This window comes from Pieris napi, chromosome 17 (genome assembly GCF_905475465.1).
Source record: "Pieris napi chromosome 17, ilPieNapi1.2, whole genome shotgun sequence".
Classification (NCBI taxonomy): domain Eukaryota; kingdom Metazoa; phylum Arthropoda; class Insecta; order Lepidoptera; family Pieridae; genus Pieris; species Pieris napi.
The window spans coordinates 11,538,957-11,563,067 of record NC_062250.1 but is presented as its reverse complement, the minus strand read 5'-3'; the positions used below and the strand labels follow the sequence as shown (position 1 = coordinate 11,563,067).

General features: G+C 33.5%; 1 protein-coding gene across 3 annotated transcripts in view; it reads left to right on the top strand.

The window, feature by feature from the left end:
* The window catches only part of LOC125057684 (myosin heavy chain, non-muscle), a 56,296-nt gene that overhangs the window by 10,525 nt on the left and 21,660 nt on the right, over positions 1-24,111 (top strand). For all 3 annotated transcript variants that reach the window (XM_047661483.1, XM_047661482.1, XM_047661484.1), the window contains exon 2: positions 22,448-22,604. In XM_047661483.1, coding sequence (XP_047517439.1) covers positions 22,448-22,604 — 157 coding nt within the window. The remainder of the gene's footprint in view (positions 1-22,447; positions 22,605-24,111) is intronic.

The window sequence follows — 24,111 nt, the reverse complement described above, 5'->3', positions numbered from 1 at the left end:
TAAAGATGTTTAGCTTTTCTTCATAGCACTAATCACGCTGGATTAGTTTCTGTGTTTTGACGCCCGTCGATTTTTAAAATGTCTGAAGACAGAAAACAGATTGATTAAATACATAAAGATATTACACACAAAACAAAATTTGTAAACCTGAAGTCCAATTACATCTGTGCACAGCATTTTAGTGGCATCTTCAGTGCTGGTTTACTAAATATTAACTATTACATATGTACAGTACCTATACAATATACATATATTAAATTTAATGACAAAAACGTCACGTCGTAAGTATTTAGACTTGCAACCTGACTATTAAAATTATACATACTATTGTGAAAAATATCAACATGAGAACACGCAAATTGATTGAAGATAATTCTGGTCTTGGACATGCTAGTTTCCTTCTCATATTTTCCTGCTTCAATTGATAGAAATTTTGGTTTAGATACAAGACTCAAGACCAGAGAGCTTCTATTGTGTTTACTATGTTATTCATAACGAAATAATCTCTTACAGAATTGTCACTAAAGTACTCATTTATTTATTTATTACATATTTGGTTCATAGACATTCAGGTAACATTTTTAAGTAGGCAACCCTAGACCCTAGTAAGGAAATAAATACTAAGGGAAAAGTGCATAACTAAATTAAGAAATCAAATTACAGATTGCAATGTAGACTTCTACAATTACAAAATGAAAATAAATATATAAACACTAAATATAAATCACAATACTAGGTTTTAAAATATATCAAATAATATATATATATAATTACTAAAATCACGGTTAAATAGATCTTTTCATCCTAGCATAAACACTATGTGACAAAACGAGATGACGGGAATCTTTAGTTAGAACAGTTCAATTAGTCTGATTTATTAATTAAAATCTATTGGTCAAAGTGTATAAGACGGCTGATAACGATAATTACTGTGGACTGAATAAAACAATATAGAGAAGCTAACGCACGGTTATTGATATAAAAATATATTTTATTGTAACCAAAACATTGTGTAATGTGTATTGTATGTCCAGGTTGTCGTGGCCTGATCGCCTGCACCGCGAAGGTCATGTCGACCACGATCAGAATTGTTGTTGATTTAAATTGTTGCTACTAATCTCGGACTATTGTTCAATTAAATCTACCTAATAACGTAACAAAAGTCTGAAGTAAGAAACTTCTAATCTAGGGTAAGATTTAGAGTCTAGACCAGTATTTCCAACCTTTTATGTCACAGGCCTCACCATAGGCTTTCTATAATTCTTATATAACATACATAATATTTAATATTAAAAATTGAATTGTTTATTGAAACGAAACACGGTAAGTAAATTTTCCAAACATAATGATAATCTAAAATTCAAATTCCAAGTAATTTTAATCCATTTCCGAACACCCCTCCTTAACAATCAAATTGCCACCCGGTGGGAAACACTAGTCTAGACTAAATGCTATGTTTCATAAAAACCTTTTGGATAGTTGAAGTATCATAGCCCTAAGTCTAGTACAACAAACTTGCTCCGAATGTATCAAAATACAATTAAATGTACTATGTAGTAATTGTTATTTTATAGCCTATTAACTACATAGCGATAACACTATTAACATTAATATCTCGTTTATATTCAAAGGAAAAGTTTTGACGTACATAATACTAGGTAGAGCTCGTAATTTAGATAATGTTAAGAAAAATTGAGACATTTCGCCTTTCGTATTCTACAAAGTGTCAAAACCGTTTACGACGACATCGTTTAGAACAACATACCAAAATCAAAGGTCTCGCCTGAATTCTATAGTGTTAGGTCTTAATAACGTCATCGGCTGTTACGACATTCGGTTTTTACGACCAAATATGAGTAGTCCCTTGTAGTTATAACAGATTTTTTCTGTATTTCTGAAGAGTTTTAACACCGTACGAGCCGTATTATTTCAAATATTTCATCAGCATCACCTTGATGTCTGGAAGTTTTAAACGGTCCGTTTCACAAGATACTTTCTTTTGCGAACTAGCGAGCTATGGAATCGACTCCCAGTTGGGGTCTTCTCTGAAAGAAGGCCCTCGAAGGCGGGCGGCCACTAAAATAGGTGTCTATAGGCTGCCATGCCTGCTGTTTTGGGGCGTCCGGTCCGGTCCAGCTCGATCGGCTCTGTACAATTAAAAAAATCGTCCTACGATGAATTCTCTAACGAAGCTGTTGAATTATTTAAATTGTCTTGGAACTTTCACAATCTTTAATTTGCTTTTGGAGCAATATTGGTTTGAACTTAAAGTGTTTTGTCTTTAGCTACCTGTCCTTTACGTGGTTTAATGGTTGGGTCGAAGGTTGAACACTGAGTGCTTTTGTATTTCGTTTCAGTTACATGACAGTTTTGATATGACACTAAAATTACACAACCGTTTTTGTGGTAGTAATTATCCAGTTACCCAATCGTTTTTTAAATAAACTCTACCAAAGATATTAAATTGTATAACCCAAGTGTATAAAACAACTATGCCTTTTGATGGCAGATTAATATTCAAGACACAACCGCCTTACATAAACTTAAAAATCAGCTAGAAATGTCTATAAGGCTTTTAAACGGTTGATTCTCAACCTAAAGGTTTAGATCGCAAGGTTTTAGATTATCCAGCGACTAAAGACTCTTGTAGGTGCGTCAAGGACGTCGTTAGTGGCTACGACGTTCAAACAATTTTAGGACACCTGTAAATTACATTTTTAAATATAATTTATTCATTCCTTTGTTTCGATGTATATTATTGATTGTAGGCAGTTCCTTTACAGTATTACTGAGTATACCCAAGTAAATCTGTAAAGATGTAGTTTTTCCGTAGCTTAAGGCCTATTGAAAGATTGCCAGTTTCTGAATGAAAAGCCAACCTAGCTTTTCACAGTGAATATTCTATGAAATCTACTTTACAAGAGAACGGCTGGCAGCTTTTATTCATTCGCTCGAATACAGTCACAGTTTATATATTAAAAAGTTTAAAATTTTGTGAGTTCGAAGTCAGCTGACCGGTTTTTCGGGCAGTCGACTCCCGATATCCCCCCCACCCCCTTCACGGTGGTCTCTCAGCGTTGTATCCTCCCGCGAAGGTCGTCGCACGAGTTTGTATGACGATATGGATTGTATACCGGATGTGGCACGCGATTTTTTAACAATAGACGTTATTTTGAATGTTTGCGTATCGCTTTTAGTTGGAACAATTCGTTGCGCGCATTTAGACTTAACACTTTCGATGATAGGTTGATTATTAACAATCAAACAATGCTTTCTTGACAAATGCACGGTCCAGCTAAAGGTCATTGACCGTTTATCTTGCGTTAATTGAATAACACGTCTGTTGACTAATTAGTTGTAACGGAATATTTGGCGATATCTCATACTCTTAATTGCCCGGTCAATTTAGGCTTAATGTATATTGCATAAAGTTTACATTAGAGGCTTTTTTGGTAATTAATTTAACATTATGAATACTAAGTATTTGTGACTCTGATATTATTGTTTATGGTATGGGTTTGAGGAATTGTTCATAAGGTTTGAATAATAAATGCATTTCGGCTGTTTCTGGGCTGTTCTTTAACAGGCATGTTCAAGAATATAAAGGAGTCGTAAACTTTGGGACGTAAGTGACGACAAACGATGATGAATATTGTTTTGTGTGAAATATGTGTTTTTATACCACTATCATTAAGATACATACAAGAAAATTGTTTTATGAAAAACTGCAAAGTTTAGAAGTTATTGTACGATGAAAAAAACATTTTATTTCTTTATATATATGGATGTGGGGTATGAATAACGTGACCAGCCGTCCCGTTTTGAACGGGACTGCCCCTTTTTCCAATTACGAGTCCCGGTGTTCCCAAAATGAACTGTGGGACGCAAAATTGTCCTCTTTTCAGAAACCGCAAAATTTAAGCAGTAGAATATAAAAAAAGACATGCCAAGAGTTTCATTCTTATTTGAAATCGACACCAGCTATATTAAAACAAATTTATTCTTCTGATAAATATAAATATAACTAAACATTTTGGGTATCTACCTATATTTTATGATTCGTAACTCTTTAGCCAAACATATTCTAAATAAATAACTTTAAAAAAGTGTTTTTTTTTTCATTGACTACTTATTATTTGACCTAAATTAAACCAATGTCCCGTTTTGAGTCAAAGAATAAATGAAACTTTAGGTATGAACCACTCGTTGTCGAGTTATTAAGATTCAAAACTATAATTGGTGTTTTATGTAATACGAAATGACGAATACAAAAATACCTTATAGGCGCAGATGCCACGTAAGGCAACAAAATCGGCCATAACGTGTGTGACTCATAATAACGGTCGCTGCGTTATTGTTACAAGGACTCGTAGACACCTTGCGATTATCGTCTTAAATTTGTATAAAAACAATTTTCTAATTCTTACTTGTTTAGTTTAATTAATGTTTTTAATTTGAATACAGTCAAAATCCTTTATAACTACATCGAAGGAATTACTCGTATTTGGTCGTTTATATCGATAGTCGTAACAGCCGATGACGTTGTTATTTAGTACGTAATTTAATAGAATTCAGCCGGGACCTTTGATTTTAGTCAATATAACTGGTATGTTCTAAAGTCTAAACGATGTCGTCGTAAACGGTTTTGACTGTATTTAAAAATGTAAAGTTTTTTTATGTTGTAATCAATTTGTAACCAATTTTATAATTACATATGAAATAATTTTGTAATTATACATTAGGGATAGTTGACGTGTTTGATCTAAACTATATGAAAATCGTAATAAAATATTAATACATCTACAGCGAGGTCGCGGTTAATAAAGCTATGTAATTGTAACCATCTGTTGCTTTTGTACTTGAATAATATTTTTAAAGGCTACGTCCGATATTAAACTCTTGTGACGTCTGTTAACCTAGTGGAAATGCCAGATGCTTCTGTGTTTTGAGCTTTTCTTTTATACAGCAAACGGGCAGGAGGCTCATATGATGTTACGTGATACCGCCTATGGACTTTCATACTGTCAGAGTACTCGCAAGTGCGTTGCTGGCCTTTTAAGAATTTGTACACTCTTTTAATGAGGTCAGTCTAATTGATTCGAAAAACTTCAGTAGCTGCTTCCGCACAGTGGTGGTGTGCGGCCAAAAGTGTCAGTTCTCTTCAGTTCCAGTCCTTATTTCGGAGCACATGGGTGACGGCCTTCTTCAAACCTTAAGAGAGAATCAGCTAAATAAATAGGTACTTTATGTCAATAAAGCATCTTTATCGTATGGACAGCAGTATTTACTTTGCCCTTTTGTCTAATGTAGAAATAGGCAAGAATAATCTGCCTTAAATATATTACCCGTATAATTCATCTTAATTTTAGTTTACGGTGTATTAACAAAACGGTAATGAATTGTAATATCTGAGTATTGTTCGCGAAAAGATATGAGAGGCAAATGTTGATGGTTAAAATTAAGCATAAACATTGAGTTCATTGCCCCCGGAGTTTTGTTAGGGCTGCTTTTTCTGTAACATTTTGTACAGTACTAAGTTATGTGCTAACTATGTTATGTGTAAACTAAATTAGGTGAAGGAAATTATGATGAAATTGACATGTCTTAGACGCAAAAAATCTTTAACATAACAGTTAAAATTAACAAAACACACGCAGAAATGTTCGTTTAATACGTGGATGAAAGAACTTATTAAGAGTTATGATGATGAAGACAGGATTTGGTATAATAGTAGGCAAACGATGGCAAGCTTAACATAACAATGTTTTTAATTTTAATAATAAATTTATTATAAAGATTTCGCCATGATGACTAATAGTACGATATTAAATATGATTCATGATTTCGTGATTCCATTATCGTTAAAAATATGATAATTTTCTATTTAAATAATTAGGAGAATGTTATTATATTATATTTAAACATAGTTGTTATGTATTTAGTATAATTAGTTGTGTGTGCTTTTGCTAAGCTTTTTTCTTTAACTCCTATTCATAGTTTTTCATTGATATCTTCAGAATAATAAATACCAAATATATTTTTCGTTAGTTCCCGTTACTAATAGTAGTCTTTTCTAGTAAATGATCATTTAATATGTATTTAGCAAACATTGATGAATCTATATTGATTCATAAGATGCTTCATAATAATTCTTGGAAATTCAAATGTATATTTTGTAATGTTCTTGAGTTTCACGTGATTGATTGTTAAGAAAATATGATCATACGAATTTGTTTACGTACATATCTCAGTTAATACAAATTCAATTGACAGAGTAATAAATATTATGCTTTAAGACAAATTACTTACATACAATTACATTAATCAACTAATGATAAGTGTATAATATAGTTTGGGCAGTGTAGGTAGAGCATGGACCTAAATAGGGCGGTGAATGAGGCCGATTCGACCTAGTGGTAGGGGACCCAGGACTGGAGACGCTGGAAGCTTACCATTTTGGATGCCACGACCATTTTTGGGTCGCAGAGCCAGCGGAGTGAGTGATTTAGGTCCAGTGGTTAGTGGCCGTTCAAGTATTACGTAAGCTCTATAAGGGGGGGTATTTGATGTTCTTATTTAGTGATTACGTGAATAGTACTTTTTTTCACCTACTACCCACACATTGTCTATGCTTCAAAACGAATTGCGTTTTCGAGGATTCCTACAAATCTTTGCTTACGTTTGCTGACGAGAGGGCCCTACTTGAACGGCCCCTTAGATGCGACTAAACCTCCCGTTGGTTCGAATCATGAGTGGAAGGAATCTATTTACTATTAGACACCGTGAGGGAACTACCATATCCTAGCCCCAAAATGACGTGTGGCACAGAAGATGATCTGATCACTTGCCTATTACGCAAAATTACCATATGAATACAATTACTCAACCTACCCAACAGGTCTGTATTGTTATCAAACAGCGGCTCATACAGGCCCATAAAATATATATACAGCTGAACTAGACATTAGTAAACTCAAGCGATACGCAATGATAGTAGAATGCATACAGGACGACGATTACGATACATTAGCGTTATCATTAAAAACTGTCTGAGTACGATGCATTGTTATTCGTCGGGGTTATTGCACTTGTATTTTGTATGCGGTCGACGGGTTTTTGTTTGAATATTTTATATTTTACAAATAATTTTTTATTGTGCTTTTCACGTTGCTGATGCGTGCGTGAACTTTGTACGCGATTGTCTTCGCGGACTGCTGACGTTTACTATCTAGTTACTAGTACTCGGAAATTGATACATTCATTTGCTTATTAGTATTTTTTTAATTTTATAAAGTATAGATGAATTAGGGCGCCGTCAATGGTATAAAAGAAGGTTAAAGATTGTTGGACTAAGATTCCTCCCTTAGACTCTCCCTAGGTCTGTTATGTAAAGCCCTGACTTACTAAGCCCACCTAGCTCCTTCCAGAAGCCTGGGCACCTCACAGGCTTCACGGAGTGACCTCACTGCTCCGAGGATTTTTGTACGGTGGTAAGGTGGTGGAGACCGATTCCTCTGCGCTTAAACAGCCTCTACACATGGGGGTGTCTGTTGCGCCTAGGGCAAAAAGATGTATCATTGTCTTGAGAATAGTTCTGTGGAGCGCCGCCAATGAGTACGAATATTATTGCTTGGCTTATCAGAGATTCAAACAAAAATATACATAGAAAAATAATAGCAATAAGATATAAGAAAATATTAAACATCTTGAAAAACTGTTTGTTTGTACATTACATTGATTTATAGGCAATTACTCACCGACGTACAAACAAAACTTGGCCGGTCTCCAATGATTCTGACAAGGTTATTGGAGAAAATGTAAAGCCTTTGTCTAGGACGAAATAGACAAAAAATTGTTTATGGCGTTATTTAAGTGTACAACTTGATACCATGTTATTACGAACTTTTTTTTATATCCGAAGTGGAATTTGGCCATGGCCCCAAAAATAAGCAGGGGTATGTGAGACTCGACCCACACCAGGTTCTTTGCTATTCAGAGACTGTCCTCTTCTAAAACTAGGCTACGTCCTAGAGAGGGAGCTCTCTCTGTGTTATTATTGACCTATCAAATATAATATAACCCCAAAAAGGACAGGATCGCTATAGATATTATTTACATCTTTCATCATTCTGAAAAAAACATCAATAATATGTTACACAAATGAGCTTATAGTCAGATAATTGATTAAATGTTGGCTTCAACTAAACAATGTTGACTATTCGCTAACCTAGGATGTTCAGATTACGGAATGTGTTCTGTATCTATAGGTAATTAATAGTTACACTAAAAGAAAAATAAATAACATAAATTCTTACGATGCAACGGGCGGCATTATCGCTAACAAGCGATCTCTTCCAGGCAATCCTAGTATGAAAAAAAAGAAATATGTAGGGTAATAAGTACAAGAAGTGCATAACCAAATCAACAAAAATAAAATTACAAGTAACTTAATCTAAAGTTATAATAAAATAAACTAAAAGCTAATCTGATGGTTCATGAATTACAATGCAATACAAAAGAATAATAAAATACATGAATTACAAAGTCACGATTAAGCAGGATAGGATATGGTTAAGAAGTGTTTATGTAGAAGACTTTTAAAGACGTAAGAGAGGTCGCCAATCGTATGAAGTATGGGGGGCGTCCACAACTTAATGACAGAGATCCTAAATGCAAAATGCAAATTTCCAAAAGGCATTTATTAGAGGTGCGTAACATATAGTTGGACCTGAGAACATCAAAAAATAATGTGTGACCTATTTTAGTACAATGGTATTGTTATTTCCCCTTGGAAACCCAATAAGGTAAAGGTTTATGAATATTTTCAATGATTAGTCACCGACCTCAATACAAATTTCTGCGTATCGGCTGTAATGCGAAAGAGTGCGATGTTTTGCTTACGTCAGCTGGTAACTGTACACGCTTGTGTGATTTTTGTGTAGAGCCTTCCGAGAAATATTAAATTATATTAAAACTTATGTTGATAGCTTATTTGCCTAAATATTCTTTTTTTGAAACAGTTACATCAATATTATATTGGGTATAATATTACGATTTATCAATTCGCGATTTTCTACAGTGTATTGTTATTATTTTTGAATTTTTGTTTTATCTTCATTCAACCAAAGTAATTTCGAAGGAATTTCGGCCTTATAAGGAGGTTGACGGTAAATCGAGTGGCTTTAGTCAGTTTACACAGTAATTGTTGTATTTCGCTAAAATTATCCCTTGTACTTAATATAAAGTCTTTAAATATTTTTGTTATTCTGCGACGTATCACCATTTAAAAGTAATTAAATTATTATTACTACTCACGAAATTAGGATACACAAGTATTCAATAGTTTAACGTAAAGTTTCAGGTATACAATTATTACATAAGAAGTGCGTGCGTACAAAGTACACATGTCAAAGTAATTTTTAAGTCTTGTTCATATTTATACAAATCTAAAACTTTAGATTTCCGAGACTTAGAGGGAGGGAAAAAGGAAGATATGTTAGGAATGTAATTGTCATTAAAATGTTATAAAAATCTCGAAACTTTCTTAATACAAATTATAAATTTAACCTTTTTAAATTTATTTCTTCGATAATAAAAACACGTGGCATTTTAATTTACAATTTTTCATTTAATATTACAATAAATTATTTTGCATAAAATATAAGATACTAATATTTCATAAATTCTCTTTACAAAATGTTAATTTTAAAAATATAATTTCTATAAAGTAATTAGCTCTTCTCTCTCTCTCTCTCTCTCAATCGCTCTCTCCCTTTTCGTCGATAAAAACGCTGCACATCTTCGTGACGTTCCGTAAAAATTGTACCCTCATGCGCCTGAAGAAGTTTTCCCTTTACTATATATTTTTGCCACATTGAATCATAGTGTTTATACTCGGAAGACTTTATCTTGATTGATACTATTTTTTATCATCAGTTTATAGGAAAATGATTGTGGCTGAACTGAAGTCTCAATATTTGCACTTCGTAATATAAAACTTTTGTTTTTTACTCTGATAATAAATATCAGTTTTGGTATGTTATTATTAGATGAATATTAGGTTTGGTATGTTTTTCCTAAATAGTGTTTTAATCTATCGTTAAAATGCTTATATATATATATATATATATATATAATTTTAATATTTTTTAATATCTTTAATTATATAATTAACATATTAAAAAAAATCTTCCACGTAAAACAATATTAATTCAAAAGTGGTTTTGCGTCTAACTTTGCCGACAAGCGACTGCACAAATATTGTCAAGTAAAGTCTATGTATTATACCACAGTATGGAAATTAATTTCTGAGTTATTAAAGTCCAGACCAAGAGACAGGCTTTTGCGGCATGTGGCTGAGTCAGAAGGTCTCATATTAAGAGCCTTTGATGACTCAGAAATTTAATTGAAATTTTAGAAAGCCTTAATTTATGCGCTTCGATTTTGAGTCGGTGTTAAACTGTAGTTAAATTGTATTGAACGGTTAAAGGAAATCGTATAAACACACCTTACGCAGAGTTGGGAGATGCTCCTGAGACATAACGTGTAGTTACACTTTACACGCACTCACTCACTCACACATTCACTCATGCGTGTTGTGAACAGGAAAATATATAATGGAATTTACTTTTAAGTTGGTTATGGAAGAGCTGGGAAGCATGAGTCCTGACACAGGTATTTTTTACTTAAAAGGGTTCTTAAACTTACACATTGTAATTAATTTTTATAATGAATAAATACTTTTTTTTTAAATTGTTTCTTAATAGTTCTAGGCTTATAGTTGATTAAAATTTAAAGAATGTGTCTAGTACCCTGTTGACTTTGCACAACAGATAATAGGAGTCTAACAAATGTCATAGTAGATGGCATTTGCTGTTGATAAAACAAGAAAGCAATGCATGCAGCCACATGCTAATAAGAGCGTAAGAAATATGTCCTATTGCCTTTTCTTTTTACAGTGAAAGGTTTGAGGGTGTGACGCATGCGATGGGTTTTGCAAAGCGGATACCTAATGCGTATTACTATGACTAAGTATGCAGTGATTCGACACGGATAGGTAACTGACCTGCGCCTGATCGTCACGATGTATTGCGATAACATGATTTTTCACGGTTTTTTTTGCTAAGGAAATCTATTTATGATGTCGAGAGCAAGGCTTGATCTTAGATACGATTTTTCATCTATAAATAATAAATTTGTTTAAGTAGTAGTAGTAAAACATTTGTTTAATTACATATATAATAAGAGATTTAAAGACATACACACAGGCATAACTAAAGTGGAGATGGACGGGTCATATGATGAGAGAAAAGAAGTAAAAAATGGAACAGAATCGTAACGGAAACGAAAGAGAGGTAGTCAGAAAAGATGGAAGGACAATAAAAAAGGGAGCGCGTCCAACGTGGATTCGAAACGCTAGAGAACTTTACGATTGGAAAAATTCAGAGGAGGCCTTTGTTGAAGGACAAGCTGTTATATAAATAACTGTTTGCCTATAGATATAATAATAACCTTTATTTATTTTCTCACAAAAACTTCATACATTGAGCACAAAATAAATAATCAGTTATAATACCACAAGAGCGGGAAATACCCGATAATTTTGAAGCTCGTGTGGTATTCGGGGGATTATTTTTCCGACCCAAATGTCGGCCAATAGAATTGCACCATGAGACGAAATGTACAGTTAACAAATAAGAATTTCATAATGAATAAAACAACTACTTAATACTTTTCTTGAAGCAACGACCAGAGAAAATTTTCACAAAAAATTATCAGTATAATACCATGTAGGTTGTACCACGTGACGTCGAATGGTGCAATTCTATTGGCCGATATTTGGGTCGGAAAAATAATCAGTTATATATTATTATAAATAGTTTTATTTTTTGTTTGTAGTTAGTCTTTGGATGTATTATTACTTACTAGTTAATCTAAGAATTTTTTTCTGCATCCTCATAATTGAGATCCGATAGTCACAGTGCAACCGTTTTCGTGCACTCATACATTTTTTGTTAGGGGATATATGGAAAGGGAAGTGTTGACCTTATATATATATATTTATTAGCATGTAAGTTAAACAGCATTAAAGGCTGTTTTTAAAAGGAGATGTGTACCAACGACGCGATGTAACTGAGGTCATCTTGAAAGATATTTGTGAAAGATTTGAAATTCTTGCGTAATATCTCATATAATCTTCTGAGGTCTAATAATTTCGTTAACAAGACCGGTAACTGCTACTGTCTTGTTATTCGTGTTAGCCCATGGGGGCATAAGTCAAAGGTCACCCACCTAGACCCTGCGACGGAGCGGAAAATTGTGATCCCTTTTCGAATTCTACACATTTGAGTAACGTTCAGTTTGTCTATTGTTATGTATTTAAATCTAATTAAGTCGTAAATGTTTAGAAATTGTTTTACACTTAAACTTATGAATAGGTTTGAATGAATTCCGTTATAATACAGACATGAACGTTGAAAATACTTTGTACTCTAGTTAATAAGAATATGGTTTTTAAATATATTTAAGACATATTTGACTATAATAAAGTTATTTATTTAAAAAAGCTTGTCAACCCACACTGATACATTGCTTGAAAAAAAAAATAGATTTTTTTAATGTGACAAGCTCTTATAGGCAAATATAACATACAAGAAATGAAAAAAAGTCGTAAAACTAAGCGAAAATCGATTTCCAAGTGTTAGGGGAACAACTATAGATATCCAAACCTAGCTGGTTTATCAATATGGACATGTTGAGTTTTGGCCAAAATGTTTTTTGAAAGAAAAATAAACTGATTTTTCAGTCAAAACACATTTTCATCACACGACTGATTGATTTTGATACAACCTAACATGTACACATGTACAAACATTACTCACACACTTGTCTCACCCTTGGGATTAGGTCTATCGTTATTTTAATATTGGCAGAGATTGAGCTTTATAAGTTTGGCCGATGAAGAGCAGACAATCGAAACTCTAATAGAAGCTTTGAAACTTGAATGTCGATAAGCAAACTGAAATTGGTTGGAAAGTTGGAAGAGGATTGTTGAAAGTGGGCCGCACCTGCCGTGAGGGTGGCGCCACCTGTCGGAGGGGAGTTTAAAATTAGGGAGGACTATTTGTTGTTTGAGAGAACTCAGATTAGCTCCTGGAAGATATGTTTCGATCTTCGTAGACTACACTGTTTTTTTTAAATTTATTTTGTTGAATTAGAACATATATACATGTGTTCAGAGGAGTTGTTCGGTCTAATACCTGCAGCTGAGTTTCATCATCGGACGTCAAGGCAAAATACAAAATACCATCCGTATCACCTCGACGTCCGTCGTTCCACAACTGAGCGTTTTCTAAGGCAGGTTTTGCCGCGCACCACCACTATGTGGAACCAGCTGCCCACAGAAGTATTTCCGAACCAATTCGACTTAGGGTCCTTCAAGTAATAAGCGTACCAATTTTTGAAAGCACCGGCAACGCACTTGCGAGCCGCCTGCCCGTTTGCCTCCTATTACATAAAAAATAAAATATTAATATGTTATAATTCAATCGAATAAATTGTAATCGGAATTACCATACCTTGTTATGGCTAATTAGATAAGATTTACCATACCTTGTTATGGCTTTTCAGTGGTGAAATAACAAATTGTGTTCATATTAACTCTTATTAACCCTTACAAGGATAATATTCCCAATGTGTGTTGGTGTCGGAATATTTTTTTGAAAAAATGTCACGCGCCGTCGGCGTTTTTCGAAACATTTTTATTTTTTATTTCTCTCTTGACAGCGGAAAGGGCGGACGTAATAGGGCACGAAGGAAGGCCGGCGATTGCAAAAAAAGTATTGTGAATATTTATTTGCATTTTTGCGTGCTTAAAATATATGCAAGTGCATTTTATGAAGGCCGTACAGCATTTTAATGCAATAAGGTTAGGTGAATTTCCATGTAAATCTCCGGTCGTCTGGGTACGATTGAATATTATTTGCGTCTACAGAATTGTCAAGTGTTTTTCATGTCATTGTGATTTAAGATATCTAATAATAATAATAATTAGGCCTCATTTATTCCTTGAAATATTCATCCACTTACAAAAGATACACTTAAAATTTTATACGTAAATAATTATATTTTTTTTTCCAACGACCTCTTATTGAGTACCTATAGGCCTCTTCCAACTGGCTCAATCTCTCTCTATCTAGCAGTTTTCTCCCCATCTTTTTCACCAACTTCTATTGATCTATTATTATTCTTAGACGTTTGGATATATTAACAAAGACCCGATATATATAATATGCTAACTTATGCTCTTTATAAGAAAATAATTTCTGGTATGTAATTTAATTTCGTTCATGTCACGGAAGAGTAGGCCTAGAAGCTTATCAGAGCTATTGCTATCTGCGGATATGAAACTTCCACCATCGGCTAATGACCTATTACTATCGAAATAGGTCTCTTGTCTTAGATTTCACCAATTTATATTCAAAGGAGCTGTAAATTTATATAAATTACAGTGGGCCTGCTATATACTGAAAGTCTTGCGGGGATTGTGAGCAACCCAAGAACCAAGAACTCGGTTTCTTTGAACCTATGGGATATATGGGACGGAAAAGGCCAAAATTGTTTGCGATACCTACGGCCAGAACCAGTCTTGCACAGATCTAAATGCCGTCTCCGACACTATCGACTTATTTATATGTTCGCAGAGTAAGTTCACAGTAGCGATATTGAGTATATTATGTAATTTAATATATATTATATACTTTGCTTTTTTTCTTTATCGACATTATCGTATTGGTTTGGTATATATGTTGGTATTTTTGAAATAAATAAATTAAAAAAAAAAAACATTTTTTAAATACTAGTTAACACCTAAGGTTAAACGTAAAGTATTTAGCACAGTTAAGAATAATCATCAATCATTGCCTTTGAGTGTTGATACATAAAAAAGCTCTTCTATTTACATGTAAAGTGAGTTAATAGGCTTAAAACAAGAAATTCTGAGGCCCCCACGAGGTGAAGCGTGACATTCTAGGAAACTATCGGCCACGCCAGCGTTCTAAGCGGTATCAATGAGATTGGATTAATGAAACTCCATTTACTATAAGTTCTTTTTTAATTGTAATTTGTGGGAATATAGCAAGCAAATATTTGTTTTAATAGGTGATATTTATGGTATTTTAAATAGTTTCCGCTTGATAAACTATCTACATCTTATCGTATTATTACATTCTTTTTTTTTGCGACTGAGGCGCGAACTAGCTGTTGTGATCTCTGACATAATGACCAACGCTGTGGACCAGTCTGCTTCTCAGCATAATGCTGAGCCAGGGCCAATTACAACCACAGTACATGGTAGTTGGTACGTTTTAAAACGTACCTTCTTCTTTAAAAGAAAAAAAAACATGTTATCTCTCATTTTTTTTAAATCTTTGATAATTGTTATTTCATGTGTTTTTGTGTGTGTGTTTTGTTATTAATAAATGTTATGTCTATGTCGTATTGCATATAACCTTTTTTAATTAATTCCTATATTAAAAGGGTTGCTAAATTGTTGGAAAGGAATATACTGCAACCAAATACATATAATCAGAAATATAAATTGTTTTAATTTAAATTTATTTTACGGGCCATGGACACTCACATTGCCAGAAGGCTCGCAAGTGCGCTGCCGGTTTTTTTGAGAATTGGTACGCTTCTTGAAGGACCCTAAGTCGTATTGGTTCAGAAACACTTCATTGTTACAATGAATGGCTTATAAATTTATGAAATAGCGATTCAAATCTATTTTGAGACTTAGCAAATGATTGTTAGGCATAACTTATAAGGCACAGAGCAATTATGGATCGTTTCGTGCAAATAATAAGTTGGTGCAGACTACAGCTAATTTGGGAGTCGTGGGCGTCTGTACTTTACTTAACCTGTGCTAATTCAATAAGCTAATCAGTAAGCCTCTTTTGGTATTATATGGTTTTAGTATTAATCTAATCGTGACTTTGTCTATATAGATTGAACAAAATGTTATAGCGAATCTGTGAGCCTCTTAATGCAGAACAAGAAGTTGATGGGGGCAGTTCAATTATTACGTAAGAAGATTTACTGCAATTTATCCCCCCCCCCCCCTTCTTGTCAGCTAAAGTCAACAAAGCCGTTAAAAATAATAGTACATAAACATATTAATTTTTGTACGAATCCTCGAAAATTCATTTCGTTTTCAAGCATGACGAGCCGAACGAAAAGGTTTCCGATTTACGTGTATCGTTATAATTGGAATATAAAGCGAGCTGTTGACAAATAATAATTTAATTTGCGTTAACGTAAACCGCAGCTTTTATATAAAATTACCAAATAAGGAGATTCTGCGAGCGTACTATAAATGCAAATAACCACAGCTGACTCATAGTTATGTTAATTTTGTACTTTATTACATTGTAATAGAGTTTATATCGAGTACTGTATGGTTATGGAGCGATAAGGATTACCTCGTACATACACGTAATGTTTAGTTTTAGCCGTGTTTCATATGTTTACACCGCACTTATGGCTTTTTTATAAATCGCTCTGTTTTTATAAGAAATTGCTCGCTGTACTTTTAAAATTAATATAAGTAGATCAGAAATTATTATGGACCAACATTTTAATCAAAATAGATTAGGCTGTTTAGATAAGACGTTTAATAATTTATACCTATCAAAACTACTATGCGGCAGCAGCGATGTTGGCGTAGTGGCTTCAGCGAGCGGCTCTCAACCCTGAGGTCGTAGGTTGGACCCCGGCTGTGCACCGACGGCGTGTGTCAGGCGCAGGAGGTTGATCACCTTCTTGCCTATTAGATTGATAAATGATGATGAAACAGATGCAGAAATCTGAGGCCCCCAGACCTAAAAAGGTTGTAGCGCCACTAGTACGGGAGATGCGTATGTGTCAAGACATTTTCACCTTAACAAAAATAAGTAGTAGCAAAGAAGAAACTAACAGCTATGAGGCGGTTGATGTGAATAGCAACCTAACAACAGTATGTTAAAATGAACATGTTCTGTTTCACTAAGCCCCTGGCGATACATGGCCAAATAATTTAAACGCTACTTATTGTTTTATTGCGCGAAACTCGTTTTGTGTGTAGGTAGTGTTAAATTATAATGGAAGGAATACGACTTCTAATATGACTACTTATTTATTTATTAAAGTTCACCATATCATATATAATACTGTATCTACTGTATATGTTACAAGCTATCTTTTCTAAAATACATGACAAAAATACTACTAAAACAGCGAATATGTATCTGATAGGCACTTAACAATGCTTTTTGTAATTAATCAGAAATTAAACATTATCAGCAGCTAATATATTAATTATTGCGCGGAAAGAACGACCGGCGCTACACACTGTCGCCATACAAAATGAGTGGTATACATAAACCCCTACAATATATAAATGTCATCTATTTAGAATGTTATCTATTCTCTCTGTATCTATAGATGTCTATGTTCAAATTCGACCTTGCAGTTGAAGATGTTACTACGAGCGCTGACTCAGCTTTACGGAAATACGTGAGCGCTTGACGGGGACGTGCCTACGCGACTTCGTAATTATTGGTTTAGACACGTTTTATATACAGACGATGCCTTATAGATTTATCTATTATCTGTTATCTAGGTAAGAAAAGCACTTTATCGTTATAGTTGACGATTGATTGATTGCAACAGAAATAGTAACCAGCCACCATGGTTTCTCTGTTTCTGTAACAGAGAAGAATGTGTAATATTTATGTAGTATGTAGAAATGGCCATATGTTTGGTTAGTTCTTTTCGAAAAAGGAATCTTCTAGCGCCTTTTGACTGGATTGCAAAAGAAAAATCGCACCTGAAGAAGACCTTGCTAACCAAAACAAAATTAAATTAAATAATAACACCAGATATCCTTATGGTTTAATTGATCAGCAAGTTATCAACGACCCTAGAACGACAGCTGCCGGAGTCTACGATAGCTTGTAGGAGCAACTGGAATTAGTTACAGTCGACTCTCGATAATTTGAAACTCAAGGGACCAGAGATAAATTTCAAATTATCAAGAGTTCAAAATAACAAGTGTTTGAATAACCACGAGGGGAGGGGCGACTGAAGGAAATAAGAATTTGATCAAAATTTGTTACTTATTATTTCTATATTCTTATTATGTATTAACAATTATTATAACAATTAAAATTTATGTAAACAATTGACAAGTCTGTGCATGTATGTAAACAAACGACAGGTATGTGCATGATAAACGCTTCAAATTATAGAGAGTAGGGAAGACCGGATTTCAAATTATCGCATGTTTGCTAGCAAGATAATACTTTTTCAACTTCAAATTACCGAAGCGACCAATTATCATTGATTTGAATTAAATTGAATAAAATTTATCAAGTATTTTTCAAGGGACCGGATTTTTTTTTCAATAATCGAGAGATTCAAATTAACGAGTGTCAAATTATCGAGAGTCGACTGTATTTGTAAATATTTAGTCAAATACTTCGCTAATAGCTCTTAATTTTATAGTTTATTATAAGTAGTTGATCGAGCAATTTAAATGACTCGAGTTGTATTCCGTGTAAGGATATCTTTGCTGCCGACACTGTGTCAAGGATCTATTGGCTATTAACTGTTCACCTCGCCCAACTGGTTTCTCAATTTTTAAAGAAAGCCATGTGACTCATCGGTTTTTTGAATTGGGTGCGGAAAAATATTAACTGGATTTATTTACAGATTGTTCTATCAAGTTTTTAGTTTACAATCATGTTTATTTATCTTGGGAAAGCAATATAAAATAAGCAATTCAAGAACGAAAATTGTTATAGTTATAAGTTTAAATATTATCCGTATCTATCTGTTCGACGCCCTTAATTTCAGAACTGGCAGAAATAGTAAAATAAGAAGCATTTAATATGTATTTCTTTATTGACGTTCATGACTACGTTGTGTTACCTAAATGATTTTGAATTTGAATGAAATAAATGTACAGTTTTTCATTTATTATCGCGTAGAGATGTGGGGTCACTCTGCATCTTCTACCGCATTTACCATGGAGAGTGTTTAGATTAGTTTTTCGTTAATACCTGCAGCTGAGTTTCATCATCGGTAGTTAATGCAGAATACGAAATCTCCCCCGTATCACCTGTACGTAATACGTTTTAAAAAATGTGAACCCTTTTGCTCAGTTTTATTAAAAAAAAACATTGAATACGACTATACTAAAATGCATTAATTAAATGGAAATTAAGTTTGTAAAAAGTTTTGGACTTGTACACGGGTATAAAACATGTTATCGCTAATTAACTTTGTTGCACTTAAAAAGGCGAGTTTTCGAATGTGAGGTAACCACAAAAATCATCGTAAATATGTTCATAAAATATTTGGAATCGTTTTATTTTACTGCATTCTCCGAACGTGAGTCACTAAGTCGTACCTTACATGTGACGGTACAGCTGATTACATATTATGAAAACCTCATTTATTGTATAGGTTTTTAGAGTCTTTATTACAAGTGCTTAATAAATTATTTTGTTCCGAACCAACCAACATTAGTTAGCTCTTTATATACATTTTTGGAACATGCTAAAAGTAATAGTAAAACTATATCAACATTTATACTAGAAGTGTAAAGATGGGACAAGAAATCATATGCCTGCGTCTGTCTCTTTGTTTACAGGCAAATCTCTGTCCTCAAAACTACTGGCGCTACAACCTTTTAGGTCTAGGCCTCAGGTTTATGTATCTGTTTCGTGATGATTTCATATTTTTAAGACAAGTAGACCTGTGCCTGACATGGCGTCTTGGATCTTAGTCATGGCGGTTTCATTATAATGTAGTTTACTGTACCAGCGCGTATAAAATGCGAATACAGAAAGAAAGTCCATTGGGAGACGTACCTATGACCTCGGGGACGAGAGTCGCACGCTGAAACCACAAAGCCAACATTGTTCTCTCTATTCTGCCTGAATTAAGTATCTAAAAACGAAATCAAACTAGATAATTTTGTTAGTATTGTATGATAAGCAAGCAGTCTAGGATTAGCTGTCCTGATTAAAAACTAAAGCCGTTCTCAGCCCTTATAAGTAATAATTATTCCATAATTGACTTTTCATTGCCTCATAATGTCTGAAGTAATATCGAGTGTAATAAATTTGATTGCTAGCGCTTTTAGTACATATATTAGGTTTAAGATTGGTTTGCTGAGGCCGCACCAAATTTGGTTGTAGCCTCGTGGAAACTATGTCGCCATACGTTTACACTTTAACATTCTTAAAAGTTCTCATGAAGTTTAACTTTCGATCTTTTATAAATTATTTGACATTGGAACAAAATATTGTTCATTATAAAGATTCAATTTCCTATATGTTTATTGTCTACTATTCTGTAATATGTTATATTATAATCTGTGTATAGGCATTGCGATCGCCCTCTAAGCGTAAGGTCGCAACGCAAATTGATTCAGAGTAATAACTGCCCTCTTTATCGTCGTGATAAGCTATCTGCCAGAGCTTCTGATGTTGCCGCCATGGAAAACTATATTAAAATCGAATTACATATGTATTTGTCTAACTACTTGTGAATTGATTTTTAATTAAATTAATAAAACATAATTTTTTCATGTTTCATATATTAAGTTATAGATATGTATAACTTAATCTATATTAATCTGAGAGATATATAGGTAAATTACAATGATACTTAATCGTTATAGTTAAAAAGTCCTGAATATCGTGTAATTTTTTTAAATATGTCAAAGGTGAGTTTGATTCTCAGTGATATATAGCATTAGATAAGTGATAATTCGGGCTCAGACAGCTGTTAACTCACTTAAAAATTAAGGAGTGAACAAATATAAGTAAGCACATTGAATGGTTAGTCGGTGTTTATTTAATAATACTAAAGATATTTTAATAATAAATTGTTTTAAACACATTCTCGTAACTGCGTATATCGGGGTCAAATATATCGTAATATTAATAAAGTTTACAACTCAAAAGTTTTACGACAAAAGCAATTAAAACATGTTCAACAAGCTGGATTAATTAGTTGTTTGCAATCTGACTTAATTAGTGATCTATTAGCTATATACGCATGTTCAAGGAAGAATACCATCTAAATGCAATTGCAATTATTTATCGCGTAATCCGCGTTTTAATAACTGTACTGGTATTGAAAGAACATCGAAATTTGGGTTTGTCTAATGAAAATATGGTTCTTGTTTTGGGAGTTCTTATGCCGAAATTAATTATTGAGGCAAGCAAAAGCTGGTAATATAGCCATGTATTAATATAATATTGCTATTATTATATTAATACATGGCTTCAGCGTGCAACTGTCATCTCTGAGGTCGTAGGTTCGATCCACGTCTGTGCACCAATGGACTTTCTATGAGCGCATTTAACATTCGCTCGAACGGTGAACGAAAAACATCGTGAGGAAACTGGCTTGCTTTAGACCCAAAAAAGACACCGGCGTGTGTCTGTGTGTGACACACTCTATTCAATTGATAAATATCATGAAACTGATACATAAATCTAAGATCTAAAAAGGTTGTAAAATACATGAAATGTTCTTAAAGAAGTATATCCTCGCCTTTAATAACTCCTTTATTAAAATTGATATAAGTAGTGTATCTAAATTATGAATTAAGTTTAATGAATTCAAGAATGCTGGAAGTCGAATCGTGACGAAAGATGGCGATGGGGCTATTATTGAGAAGTGATATTTTATGATTGATACGTTGACAGAGTCACGTATACTTTTTCTCAATTATATTAATGGACTTTAAAAAAGGACGTCTTTTGTTTGACCTGTATGCTATATATTGGATATGTACATATATATCCTGTTTTATGTACGAGATGATTTTTTACGTATTATTATATTTTGTTTATTATAACTAGCTTATCCTAAGACAGTTAAAATAAACGTTCTAGTAGGTCACAATATAAAGTTGATGATACATTCTGTTAGGAAGCTGTATGTCCTAAGTGTAATTTTAAAAGCACACAGAGCGCTCTTCTGTAATCGTAGGCTGGATTCAAAAAGATGTGGTCGTCGGTCAGACAGTGATATATAATAAATTAAATAGGCTGCTTAATATCTACCCACCGTTCACAATCTAAAAATACGGTTTAAGGACTGGCTTATGAACACACCTTACGCAGAGTTGGAGATGCTCCAGAGACCTAACATAGTTACACTGTACACATTACATAAAAGTAATAATAATATTGTTATGAAATTTACTATTAAGTTATGGAAGAGCTGGGAACCCTGACACAGGTTATATTTACATAAAAGGGTTCCCAAATCTTTCACAGTTTATAATAAATAAATACATTTTTATTTTATTTTGCGATAGCATAAACAATTTTGATTGGGATTTGTACAATATTTTAAGACCATACTAACTTTCCGTTTTCTATTTCAGACATACTCGGGGCTCTTCTGCGTGGTGGTCAACCCGTACAAGAAGCTCCCGATATACACCGAGAAGATTATGGAGAGATACAAAGGCATCAAGAGGCATGAAGTCCCGCCACATGTTTTTGCAATCACTGACACAGCATACCGCTCTATGCTTCAAGGTAAACTACATAAATCCGAAATACAGCCACGTATCAACACAGTGCTGAAACTATATAATACTCTTAAAGGATTTAATTATTATTGAGTAATTCTTCTCTATGCAAAAAGGGAAGGAAAAGTGTCACCGAATCGGAGATAGATGTTTAGTTTTTTTTTATCAAGTATCTGGCGGGCTTTTTGCTTTACTGAGTGCTGAATATTCATGGCATTATATTAATTAGAATAAATGACGTTTATTTCCTAGATCGGATCGTGGATCTAATCTTTAATGAGTATTCTCTGTTTGTAACGAAATACCATTTATGGTAGTACACTTAAAAAAATATATGGTTCGAATAATTTCTTATCCAAAAAAAAAAAAATAATATTTAGTAGTCTTATAGGGACGGCTGATTCAAAAAATATGTGAAGATTTAAGCACATTATTGTATAGGGTTTGTTTATAGACATAGACATGGAACTAGACATAACATTTATTACTAACGAAACACACACACAAAATAATAATAATAATAACAAAAAAAAAGAATAAAAAATAACAATTTTTTTAAAGAACAAGTTATGGTGGTAACTGGCCCTAGCTCAGCATTATGCTGAGGAGCAGATTGTTCCACAACGCTGGTGATTCTATATCGTTATAATAACTAGATTATTTATTTATAAAACAAAATCCAAATCGGTTCTCGTAAAATCCTAAGTAAGCCACTGATCGTAAAATGTCTTCATGTTTCAAATACATATTTTTACAAAAAACATTGTGGATCTTGAAGGTGGTAGCGCATTGCCAGGAACCGGTACACTCAGTGATGCATTAGAGAACTAAGTGGAGCTATTTGTCTAATTGTTCGGTAATGGCGCCGGCGACAGGGCGCGGTCCACCTGAGCCGCGCCCTTTTTATGTTACAATAACATTTCAAGTTCTTTTTTGCTGACACTGTATGATGCAATATATGAGATTCGTCAAAGATTATTTGTGACTGACGTCGAGGTGACGTTATTTTTACACGATTTATTCATGATTAAATCGCGTAGTGATTTAGCCAAATATCGAATTGTAATCTTTATATTATTACCACAGCGGCTTCGCGCTTAAGAACCGATTTGCCCCGATTAATAGTATGTTGAAATTGGTAAAATTTATCTAATCTGTAATTGACAATACTAAATTTATTCATATAGAACAGTTTGCAATAAATAAAAAACGTTAACCGGGAATTAAAAATACTGCCAGAGCTAATAAGTCACATAAAATATTGGCAATCAATGTAGCTTATAACGTTCTTTTTTACGTTATTCTGTTTTATAAAATGTTATGTATAAAGATAACATTGCCAAAACACGTCGCCTTAATATTTCTTATATGGTATTAACCCAAATACATTTTATTGGAAGTACGATCTTAACACACATACGAGCATTAGCGGAAAATTTTAATTAAAACACTTACGAGGAAAATTTATGCCAACTACGTTTGTGTTTGTGAATACTTTTTGTCTCCTAATATAA